At 46.7% G+C, this 12,955-nt stretch overlaps 1 protein-coding gene across 3 annotated transcripts in view; it reads right to left on the reverse strand.

Moving 5' to 3' along the window:
- LOC137373991 (serine/threonine-protein kinase PAK 4-like) overlaps window positions 1-12,955 on the reverse strand; it is a 149,720-nt gene that overhangs the window by 70,362 nt on the left and 66,403 nt on the right. For all 3 annotated transcript variants that reach the window (XM_068039711.1, XM_068039709.1, XM_068039710.1), the window contains exons 3-4: window positions 7,507-7,748; window positions 3,879-4,589 (exon numbers count right to left, since the gene is read on the reverse strand). In XM_068039711.1, coding sequence (XP_067895812.1) covers window positions 3,879-4,589; window positions 7,507-7,713 — 918 coding nt within the window. In that variant the 5' untranslated portion in view covers window positions 7,714-7,748. The remainder of the gene's footprint in view (window positions 1-3,878; window positions 4,590-7,506; window positions 7,749-12,955) is intronic.

The raw sequence follows: 12,955 nt of genomic DNA on the forward strand, positions 1-12,955 counted from the left end.
CAGGAGTGGATTGGAATAGTAAAGTCTTGAGGTAACAAAAGCACGACTGAGCAAGAGTGGAGTTGAGCGATGTTACAGTGTTGGAAATAGGTAGTCTTAGCGATGGCGCTGATTTGTGGTTGGAGACAGTTGCCAGGGAGAGGGATGGAGTCGGTGGCTAGGGAACGAAGAGAATGGCTTCAGTCTTCCCAATAGTTAGCTGGAGGAAATTAGCGGTCTGACAATTTAGAGACAGTGGAGGGGTCGGAAGAGATGGTGGTGAGGTGGAACTGGGTGTCGTCAGTGTACATGTGAAAACTAAATGCTGTGTTTTTGGATGATGTCGCCATGGGGCAGTATGCAGATGAGGAATAGGAGGAGGCCAAGGATAGATCCTTGGGGAACACCAGAGGTAACTAACTGCACAGAAGCAGGAAGAGAAGACATTGCAGGTGATTCTCTGGCTATGATTAGATAGGTAAGAATGGAACCAGGTGAGAGCAGTCACACCCAGATGACTATGGATGACAGTCGAGAGGTGTTGGAGGAGGATGGTGTGGTCAATAATGTCAAAGGCTGCAGACAGGTCGAGAAGGACAAGGAGGGAAAGTTTACCCTTGTCACGGTCACAGAGGATGTCATTTGTGACTTTGATAAAAGCCTGTGGCAAGGCTTAAACCTGATTGGAGGGATTCAAACATGGAGCTCTGGTAAAGATGGGCACGGATTTGGGAGATGACAACACACTCAAGACCTTGGAGAGGAAAGGGTGGTTGGGGATCTTATCAAAGTCTCATCCTCCATGACTGTGACCATGACCGTGGTAAACTATCCCTCCTCATCTTTCTCCACCAGTCTGCACTCTGACAGTCAGCCATACTATCCTCCTCCAATGCTTCTTCTCTGTTGTCCAGCTGGGTGAACTCATCTCTGAAGGGCAACATCATCTAAAGATATGAAGTGAGGTTCCCTATGGATGTTGACGACACCCAGCTCAAACTCACCACTACCTCTTTCCACTGCCCCTAATTTGTCACACTGCTTGTCCAACATCCAGAACTGGGTGAGCAGAAATTTCCTCCAATTAAATATTGGGAAGACTGAAGCCATCGTCTTTGATCCCTGTCACAAATTCCGCTGCTTCACCACTGATTCCGTGCCCCTTCCTGGCCTCTGTCTCAGGATGAAGCAGGCCTTTCGCAACCTATGCGTCCTATTTGACCTTATGGGCTTACGATCCCACATCCACTCCATCATGAAGGCTGCCGAATTCCACCTCCTTAATATCGCCCACCTCTACCCCTGCTTCAGCTCATCTGCTGCCGAAACCCTCATCCATGCTTTTCTTCCCTCCAGATTCGACTATTCCAATGCTGCCCTGTCTGATCTCCCGATTTCCACCTTCCTTAAACTTAACCTCATCCGAATCTCTTCTGCTTGTACACTAACTCACACCAAGTCCCGTTCTCCCATCACCCCAGTGCTCGCTGACCTACATTAGCTCCCAGTCCTGCCTCGCCTTCATTTTAAAATTCCCATCCTCGTTTTCAAATCAAGGCCTCGTCCCTCCCCATCTCTGTCTCCAGCCTTATAGTCCTCCAATTTTGACCTCCTGCACATCCCTCATTCCCTTCGCCTCATCATTGTGGGGGAGGGCGGGAGGGGGTGGGGTTGGATATGGTAACTTAATGGTTAAATTACTGCACTAGCAGTCCAGACACCTGCACTAATGAGCTGGGGACATGAGTTCAAATCCCACCACAGGGGAAATTTAAAATTCAGTTAAGTAAATAAATCTGGAATAAAAAGCTAATGTCAGTAATGGTGACCATGAAGCTATTGGATTATTGTAAAAACACATCTGGTTCCTTAACAGCCTTTAGGGAAGGCAACCTGCAGTCCTTACCTGGTCTGGCCTATATGTGACCCCAGGTGTGGAAAGAGATGCAGTGGTTTTTGTCGAGGTTCATCCCAAGCAGCTCTGTAACACAGGAGTCTGTGCTCTACGGGCTGTTCCCAGGGACGCACACCGAGATACACATCAACTGCTGCTGGAGGACCACCAACTTGGTGAAAGACGCTCTTTGGTCTGCCTGAAACTTGCTGGTCTTCCAGCGCAAAGAGTTGTCCACCACCGAATGTTGCAGACTGGCACATTCCAAGGTCCAGGACTACGTGCTGAGGGACGCACTAAAGCTTGGGGCAGCCGCAGCAAAGGCTCAATGGGGAAAGACCACAGTGTAAGGTCCCCCCCACCAAGCTGGACTGAGGGGCTGGATCAATGGGAAACCTCTCGAACTGTATCGTTAATATTCTCAATTGCTGTAAATGTAAAACTGTAATTGACATGACAATTGTGAAACAGAAGGGTTGGGAAGAAACTCATGACAGTATTGAAGGAAACTGATCTCCCTTGCAATGTTTGTATTTTTTGGTGCTGTTTGGAAACTGTTTGGCAATGTAATTTTTACAGATTTTTATGAATAAAGTATATTTTGGAAATAAAAAAAAATGTAACCCCAGACTCACAGCAATGTGGTTGACTCTTAACTGCCCCCTGAAATGGCCTAACCAGTCAATCAGGTGCATAGTGATGGGCAATAAATGCTGGCCTTGCCATCAATGCCCACATCCTGTGAATGAGGAAAAAAGTCATTGGCAGCTGCATCTTCAGCCTCCTAGCCCTAAGCTCTGGAATTATCTTCTTAAACCTCTGTCTCTACACCACTCCTTAAAACCTACCTCGCTGGGCAAGCTTTTAGTCACCTGATTTCACTTCATTGCCTTGCTGTCAATTATATCTCATTACATTCCTGAACAGTGCCTTGGGACATTTTCTGATGTTAAATGTGTTGTATAAATGCATGTTGTTGTCGTGTTTCTGGCATACAGCATTATTTTCTGTGGGGACATGTTTAGTCTGTACCATAATCATCTCCTGTTTGAACGCTTCCAATTAGTGCACCATCCCAATTTTTCTTTCCAGTTTATCTGGGCTAGCTCCCTCTGCTTTATTGAAATATTTTCTGGTCACTGTTTCCTCGATGCACCCCTACCCTTACATTAATAATTTGTCCCATTCCGTGTGCTCGAACTAAAACTGCCTTCTTCCTTCTCAAGATAAAATAATGCTCTGCATTGAACTGTATCTATTATTGACCTGCCCACTCCTCTAACCTATCCATCCCATTCCCAGCAGTATTCTGCACAGTTTGCCATGCCCCCTTAATTTGGTATCATTCACAACCTCAGCATTCATTATTTTAATCCATATATATGTTGTGCTCAGAATCTGGGCAACAATGATAAGGTTATTTTTACTGCCTGCCCCTGGTAGCTCCAAGAAGGTGACAAGTAATGAGGCCTCTAAACTTGTTTCCATTGTGCGCAGCCTGCTTATGTGAATGCAAGGTACCTTTAAACTTTTTTTTGTGCAGCCACAGTATTTTTAAGGGGACAACTTGTGAGCAGCCTTTTCAGCCACACATACATATAGCTTACAGGGAGTATTGATGTAGGCCTTCTATAGCTCAGGGGCTTGCACAAAGAATACAACTGGAGTCAAATGTCGGTTCCTTCGTAAACCTAGTAAGGTTGAGGTTCTACAACTGTTGTTTTTCTCCCCCCACCCCCCGGTACCAACCTACCCTTTACCACATCTGTTAAATTCAACTTCCTACAGCAAGATTTGAACTCACAAACTATAGCTTGCTGCTCCAGAGCTCTAACCACTAGGCTACCATAATCCCTTCACATACCTGCATCCAAACATCAATAGAAAACAAAGCATTTTCAGAGCAAGGGGACACAGTCCATCACATATAGATGGAATACCCGGTTAGGTAAATGGATGCACTGAGGTTCATAACCTCAGTCCCAAGCAGTTCCAATTTCCGTACCTGAGTTTGAATAGCTGATGTAATTCCTGCTGAAGTGTCTGGCGAGGGGTCTGCTGATGGATTGGTGTTGAGTGGATGCCCTGTGGTGCCACGTACTGGAGCGTCAAAGGACGTGTCCGAGCTCAAGCCCGAGCGCTGCTCTCTTTTCCACTTTGGGCTGGGTTGAATGAAGAAGCAGGACATGGGTCTCCAGCCAATACTGTTCCTTCTTCCTGGTCTCAACCTGCTCACTGCACGTGGATAGGGAGGTCCCGTGGAGATTCCCTTAGCTGGGACAGTGGAGTTCTGGGGTTCGGATGAAAGACTTGGTGAATGATGGATAGACTCTGTCCTCTGTCGTTCATATTCCAATGAGGGGATGGACAGGTTTTGGATTGACCTGCTCTTGTGGGCCTCGTCCCCATTTTGTTGCAAACGTGAACACTTTGGATGACTCAGCCCAGCTGTGAAACTCTCATTCTCTCCTTTACTCCTTCCCTGTTGACCTCTGAAGAAGATTCTGCTCCAACGTCCCGTGGAATTTGGCTGCTTTTGCGGCATTTCTTGGGTGTTGCGTTGCTTGTTTCGCCTCAGCAAGCTCTCTTTTCCCTGAGATGAGCAAACAGTGTTTCTCCGTAAAGAGTTGGACCTTGTGACAGAGAGTTTCTGCATATCAGACAGCAGCCCTGTGATGTAACCATTGATTCCAGACGTGTTTCCACGGACAATGGGCTGTGTAATAAAAGACAATTTAAGTAATTAAGGAAGGAAACATGCATAGTAATCAAGGTCAAAAGTCAGGGAATAGTTTGCAATTGTAAGTGCAACCCATGGGCCTAAACCAAAAATCCCACTTTCTGATTGATCATTTGAATCTTTAAAAGGTGGTGTGTCTATTGCCAGGTTATAACTAATTAGAAACTGACTGTTCAATGGCCTACAATAGACCAGAGAAGGAACGTGCTTAGTGAATTCTGATACATTACTTCCTGTGCAAACAAGCAATTATTTTATTTTCGGTTTTACAGACGTCGGATACACATAACCATCCACGAGACGCCCCAACGAACAGAGAAACCTTCACAGGGACAGGCTCTGATCAGTACAGAGTGGACACTCTCTCCCTGTGGGGGCAAACACCACTTACATAAACCCCCACAGCATTTGATCAGTACAATTAACTATTCATCCTCCCCAACCGTGACACAGATTCTCAAACACCCGCTCACCTTGGCCTCGCTCCTCACACACTCGAGTTGTCAGCTGTCCACCCTCTTTATAGAGTAAAAGACAGATTATTTATTTCACTGATGACCCTTAAACAGGATCAGCCTTCTGGACTGAGGTGCAGTGTTACTGAAGCCTGTGACACACACTCACTCACGCACATTTTACTACCCCACAGTGAGCAATGAGGTGTCAGTACTTCAGCATCCCTCCAATCCTTGCCTAATTCTCCTACCACAGGCATGTAGCAAGAGGAAAACATCCTGAGTCACTGCAGACTTCACGCAAAATTCTAGGATGTTCCCCCACCACTGGTGCCCAAATAAAGGAAAAACTTTCCTGACGAAGGAGGAATCTCATCAACACTCAGAATTAATCACACAAACAGACTCACAGTCAGATACCTGCACGCACACATACTCATACACACACACTCATATACAAACACACACACAGGCATGCACACTCATACACACACTCATATACAAACACACACACAGGCATGCACACTCATACACACACACACACACACTCATATACAAACACACACACAGGCATGCACACTCATACACACACACACACACTCATATACAAACACACACACTCATATACAAACACACACACAGGCATGCACACTCATACACACACACACACACACACTCATATACAAACACACACACAGGCATGCACACTCATACACACACACACACATTCATATACACACACTCATACACACACACACACACACATACACGCACATGCACTCATATACATACACACACACACTTATATACAAACACACACAGGCACGCACACTCATACACACACACACTCATATACAAACACACACACACACAGGCATGCACACTCATACACACACACACACACTCATATACATACAAACACACACAGGCATGCACACTCATACACACACACACACATTCATATACATACACACACACTGGCATGCACACTCATACACACACACGTACTCATATACATACACACACAGGCATGCACATACATACACGCACACGCACTCATATACATACACACACACACAGGCATGCACACTCATACACACACACTCATATACATACAAACACACACAGGCATGCACACTCATACACACACACACACATTCATATACATACACACACACTCATATACATAAAACACACACAGGCATGCACACTCACACACACGCACTCATATACATACACACAGGCATGCACAGTCATACACACACACACACACCCATACATACACACACACACACACACATACACACACACACCCACACACATACACACACACACCCATACATACACACACACACCCACACACACACACATATACACAGACACACTCAGTCATACACAGACACACACACTCTGTCATATATACATACAAACACACACACACTCAGTCATACACACACATACACAAATATATACACACACACACTCATTCACAGACACACAAACACACACACACACATATAATACACACACTCACAGACATACACACACACTCATATACACACAAACACACACACACAGTCATTCATACATGCAAACACATATACACACCCTCATTCATAAACACACACTCACACACACACACTCATGATGCACATGCTCGTGCACACACTCATATATTCACACACACTTATATACTTGCACACTCACATCCATTAACACACAGACTCAAACATGTACACACTGACTATTACACTCGCTGACTCACATGCACACACTGACTCACACAGGCACTTAGACTCACGAATACCACATGTACAGATTCCCACACATGCTCATTCACACATGCACACTCGCACGCTCAAACATGCCACACAACATACAGTCGTACACTCACACACTCTCATACAGTCGCACCCACAATCATGCATGCACTCATACACTACTAAACTCACATGCATGCACACAGACACATGCTCATACATGCTGCACACTCATACACACAGACTCACACAAACTATCAATGTAATAGTTTTGGGCTGAGGAGAGATTTGGTTTCAATTCATGTTATATTACTATAAAGGTTAGATTTAGCTTACAAAGGGTTAACTCACTGAGATGCAAGATTTTTAACCCTCACATCTAGAATGTTAATTAGGAAACAGTGGGCTGCTGTCAACTACTTTGCACAGCAGTTTAAAGCCAGGTGATAGAAGGGATCCTGAGGGTAATACCAGACAGACCAGTCATCAATTTGCTTTCACATGTAATGTGTTTTCAGACATGATGGTTTATTGGGTTTGTTTTTCTCAGTAGCCCACTGCTCCTTCCCTTTAATTATTCACATGTTAGATCCCTCACCCTCAATGCCCCTCACCCTCAATGTTCCAATTCCACTTGCCCCCTCAGTGCCCCTTGCCCTCAGTGCCCAGTGGCCTTACCTTTAATGGTGTGAGCTCCACTGGGGTAACCCTGGACGGATCTACCAAGGGTTTCGGGCGTTTCACACTGTCTACCAGCAGGCCCTGCCACTGCTGGGGCAGGCCAATGAATTTCTGGTGCTGTGGATCAAAGGAGGTATGGACCCTGTGCTGGAAGTTGAGAGGAGCTGAAATCTCCAAGCGATGGGCTTTCCTCTTCTGCCACATATCGAACTGGTGGAGGGCAGCTTCAGGGAATGAATCTGCAATGAGCAAAACTGAAGTTAGCCACGTGGTTGGAAGACAAGCTGGGGCTGGGGACCTGCCGACAGTATTCCCAGGTGTTCACATTCCTCAGGCTGCCTCTCTCTGAAAGCAACCAATGGTAAACAAAGGTGTGTAATCACGCCTCATTGAAACATGCTGGCAGCTGACTTACAAAGGGTGGAATTTAAAATATAAACTATCCGACTGTCAGTACGTGGCATTAGCACTGAACTGAACTGAACTGAGCTGGGATCAGCACTGAACTGAACTGAACTGAACTAAGCTGGGATCAGCACTGAACTGAACTGAACTGAACTAAGCGGGGATCAGCACTGAACTGAACTGAACTAAGCGGGGATCAGCACTGAACTGAACTGAACTGAACTAAGCTGGGATCAGCACTGAACTGAACTGAACTGAACTAAGCGGGGATCAGCACTGAACTGAACTGAACTGAACCAAGTGGGGATCAGCACTGAACTGAACTGAACTGAACTAAGCTGGGATCAGCACTGAACTGAACTGAACTGAACTAAGCGGGGATCAGCACTGAACTGAACTGAACTGAACTAAGCGGGGATCAGCACTGAAATGAACTGAACTGAACTAAGCGGGGATCAGCACTGAACTGAACTGAACTGAACTAAGCGGGGATCAGCACTGAACTGAACTGAACTGAACTAAACGGGGATCAGCACTGAACTGAACTGAACTGAACTAAGCGGGGATCAGCACTGAACTGAACTGAACTGAACTAAGCGGGGATCAGCACTGAACTAAACTGAACTGATCCGAAGCTGGGATCAGCACTGAACTGAACTGAACTAAGCTTGGATCAGCACTGAACTGAACTGAACTGAACTAAGCGGGGATCAGCACTGAACTGAACTGAACTGAGCTGGGATCAGCACTGAACTAAACTGAACTGAACTAAGCGGGGATCAGCACTGAACTGAACTGAACTGAACTAAGCGGGGATCAGCACTGAACTGTACTGAACTGAGCTGGGATCAGCACTGAACTGAACTGAACTGAACTAAGCGGGGATCAGCACTGAACTGAAGTGAACTGAGCTGGGATCAGCACTGAACTGAACTGAACTGAGCTGGGATCAGCACTGAACTGAACTGAACTGAACTAAGCTGGGATCAGCACTGAACTGAACTGAACTAAGCGGGGATCAGCACTGAACTGAACTGAACTAAGCTGGGATCAGCACTGAACTGAACAGAACTAAGCGGGGATCAGCACTGAACTGAACTGAACTGAACTAAGCTGGGATCAGCACTGAACTGAACTGAACAGAACTAAGCGGGGATCAGCACTGAACTGAACTGAACAGAACTAAGCGGGGATCAGCACTGAACTGAACTGAACTAAGCGGGGATCAGCACTGAACTGAACTGAACTGAACTAAGCGGGGATCAGCACTGAACTGAACTGAACTGAACTAAGCGGGGATCAGCACTGAACTAAACTGAACTGATCCGAAGCTGGGATCAGCACTGAACTGAACTGAACTGAACTAAGCTTGGATCAGCACTGAACTGAACTGAACTGAACTAAGCGGGGATCAGCACTGAACTGAACTGAACTGAATTGGGATCAGCACTGAACTAAACTGAACTGAACTAAGCGGGGATCAGCACTGAACTGAACTGAACTGAACTAAGCGGGGATCAGCACTGAACTGAACTGAACTGAGCTGGGATCAGCACTGAACTGAACTGAACTGAACTAAGCGGGGATCAGCACTGAACTGAACTGAACCGAGCTGGGATCAGCACTGAACTGAACTGAACTGAGCTGGGATCAGCACTGAACTGAACTGAACTGAACTAAGCTGGGATCAGCACTGAACTGAACTGAACTAAGCGGGGATCAGCACTGAACTGAACTGAACTGAACTAAGCTGGGATCAGCACTGAACTGAACTGAACTAAGCTGGGATCAGCACTGAACTGAACTGAACTGAACTAAGCGGGGATCAGCACTGAACTGAACTGAACAGAACTAAGCGGGGATCAGCACTGAACTGAACTGAACTGAACTAAGCTGGGATCAGCACTGAACTGAACTGAACAGAACTAAGCGGGGATCAGCACTGAACTGAACTGAATTGAACTAAGCGGGGATCAGCACTGAACTGAACTGAACTGAACTAAGCGGGGATCAGCACTGAACTGAACTGAACTGAACTAAGCGGGGATCAGCACTGAACTGAACTGAACTGAACTAAGCTGGGATCAGCACTGAACTGAACTGAACTAAGCTGGGATCAGCACTGAACTGAACTGAACTGAACTAAGCGGGGATCAGCACTGAACTGAACTGAACTGAACTAAGCGGGGATCAGCACTGAACTGAACTGAACTGAACTAAGCGGGGATCAGCACTGAACTGAACTGAACTGAACTGAACTAAGCGGGGATCAGCACTGAACTGAACTGAACTGAACTAAGCTGGGATCAGCACTGAACTGAACTGAACTGAACTAAGCGGGGATCAGCACTGAACTGAACTGAACAGAACTAAGCGGGGATCAGCACTGAACTGAACTGAACTAAGCGGGGATCAGCACTGAACTGAACTGAACTGAACTAAGCGGGGATCAGCACTGAACTGAACTGAACTGACAGCGGGGATCAGCACTGACTGAACTGACGACTAAGCGGGATCAGCACTGAACTGAACTGAACTAAGCTGGGATCAGCACTGAACTGAACTGAACTGAACTAAGCGGGATCAGCTGACTGAACTGAACTGAACAAGCGGGGATCAGCACTGACTGAACTGAACTGAACTAAGCGGGGAATCAGCACTGAACTGACTGACACTAAGCTGGGATCAGCACTGAACTGAACTGACTGACTAGCGGGGATCAGCACTGAACTGAACTGACAGAACTAGCGGGATCAGCACTGAACTGAACTGAACTGAACCAAGCGGGGATCAGCACTGAACTGAACTGAACTAAGCGGGATCAGCACTGAACTGAACTGAACTGACGAAGCTGGATCAGCACTGAACTGAACTGAACTGAACTATGCGGAGGATCATCCTGAACTGAACTGAATCAGACTGACGAACTGAACTAAGCGGGGATCAGCACTGAACTGACTGAACTGAACTAAGCGGGATCAGCACTGAACAGACTGAACGGACTAAGCGGGGATCAGCACTGAACTGACTTGAAGTTGGAACCCAAGCGGGATCAGCACTGAACTGAACTGAACTAAGCTGGATCAGCACTGAACTGAACTGAACTGAACTAAGCGGGGATCAGCACTGAACTGAACTGAACTGAACTAAGCGGGGATCAGCACTGAACTGAACTGAACTGAACTGGGCTGGGATCAGCATGACTGAACTGAACTGAACTAAGCGGGGATCAGCACTGAACTGAACTGAACTGACTAAGCTGGGATCAGCACTGAACTGAACTGAACTGAAACTAAGCAGCGGATCGCACTGACAAACTGACCCTGAACTAGCGGGATCAGCACTGAACTGAACTGAACTGACTAAGCGGGGATCAGCACTGAACTGAACTGAACTGAACTAAGCGGTGTTCAGCACTGAACTGAACTGAAGCTGGGATCAGCACTGAACTGAACTGAACTGAACTAAGCGGGGGAACAGCACTGAACTGACTGAACTGAAGCGGGGATCAGCACTACTGAACTGAACTACGACACACTGAACTGAACTGAACTGAACTAAGGCGGGATCAGCACTGAACTGAACCACTGAACTAAGCTGGGATCAGCTGACTGAACTGAACTGAACCTAAGCGGGGATCAGCACTGAACTGAACTGAACTGAACTAAGCGGGGATCAGCACTGAACTGACTGAACTGAACTAAGCGGGGATCAGACTACCTACGAACATGAACTCTGTGAACTGAACTGAACTAAGCGGGGATCAGCACTGAACTGAACTGAACTGAACTAAGCGGGGATCAGCACTGAACTGAACTGAACTGAACTAAGCGGGGATCAGCACTGAACTGAACTGAACTGAACTAAGCGGGGATCAGCACTGAACTGAACTGAACTGAACTAAGCGGGGATCAGCACTGAACTGAACTGAACTGAACTAAGCGGGGATCAGCACTGAACTGAACTGAACTGAAATAAGCGGGGATCAGCACTGAACTGAACTGAACTGAACGAAGCGGGGATCAGCACTGAACTGAACTGAACTGAACTCAGCTGGGATCAGCACTGAACTGAACTGAACTGAACTAAGTGGGGATCAGCACGGAACTGAACTGAACTGAACTAAGCGGGGATCAGCACTGAACTGAACTGAACTGAACTAAGCGGGGATCAGCACTGAACTGAACTGAACTGAACTAAGCGGGGATCAGCACTGAACTGAACTGAACTGAACTAAGCTGGGATCAGCACTGAACTGAACTGAACTAAGCTGGGATCAGCACTGAACTGAACTGAACTGAACTAAGCGGGGATCAGCACTGAACTGAACTGAACTGAACTAAGCGGGGATCAGCACTGAACTGAACTGAACTGAACTAAGCGGGGATCAGCACTGAACTGAACTGAACTGAACTGAACTAAGCGGGGATCAGCACTGAACTGAACTGAACTGAACTAAGCTGGGATCAGCACTGAACTGAACTGAACTGAACTAAGCGGGGATCAGCACTGAACTGAACTGAACAGAACTAAGCGGGGATCAGCACTGAACTGAACTGAACTAAGCGGGGATCAGCACTGAACTGAACTGAACTGAACTAAGCGGGGATCAGCACTGAACTGAACTAAGCTGGGATCAGCACTGAACTGAACTGAACTGAACTAAGCAGGGATCAGCACTGAACTGAACTGAACTGAACTAAGCTGGGATCAGCACTGAACTGAACTGAACTGAACTGAACTAAGCGGGGATCAGCACTGAACTGAACTGAACTAAGCGGGGATCAGCACTGAACTGAACTGAACTGAACCAAGCGGGGATCAGCACTGAACTGAACTGAACTAAGCTGGGATCAGCACTGAACTGAACTGAACTGAACTGAACTAAGCGGGGATCAGCACTGAACTGAACTGAACTGAACTAAGCGGGGATCAGCACTGAACTGAACTGAACTGAACTGGGCTGGGATCAGAACTGAACTGAACTGAACTAAGCGGGGATCAGCACTGAACTGAACTGAACTGAACTAAGCTGGGATCA

Source organism: Heterodontus francisci, chromosome 9, assembly GCF_036365525.1.
Source record: "Heterodontus francisci isolate sHetFra1 chromosome 9, sHetFra1.hap1, whole genome shotgun sequence".
Classification (NCBI taxonomy): Eukaryota; Metazoa; Chordata; class Chondrichthyes; order Heterodontiformes; family Heterodontidae; genus Heterodontus; species Heterodontus francisci.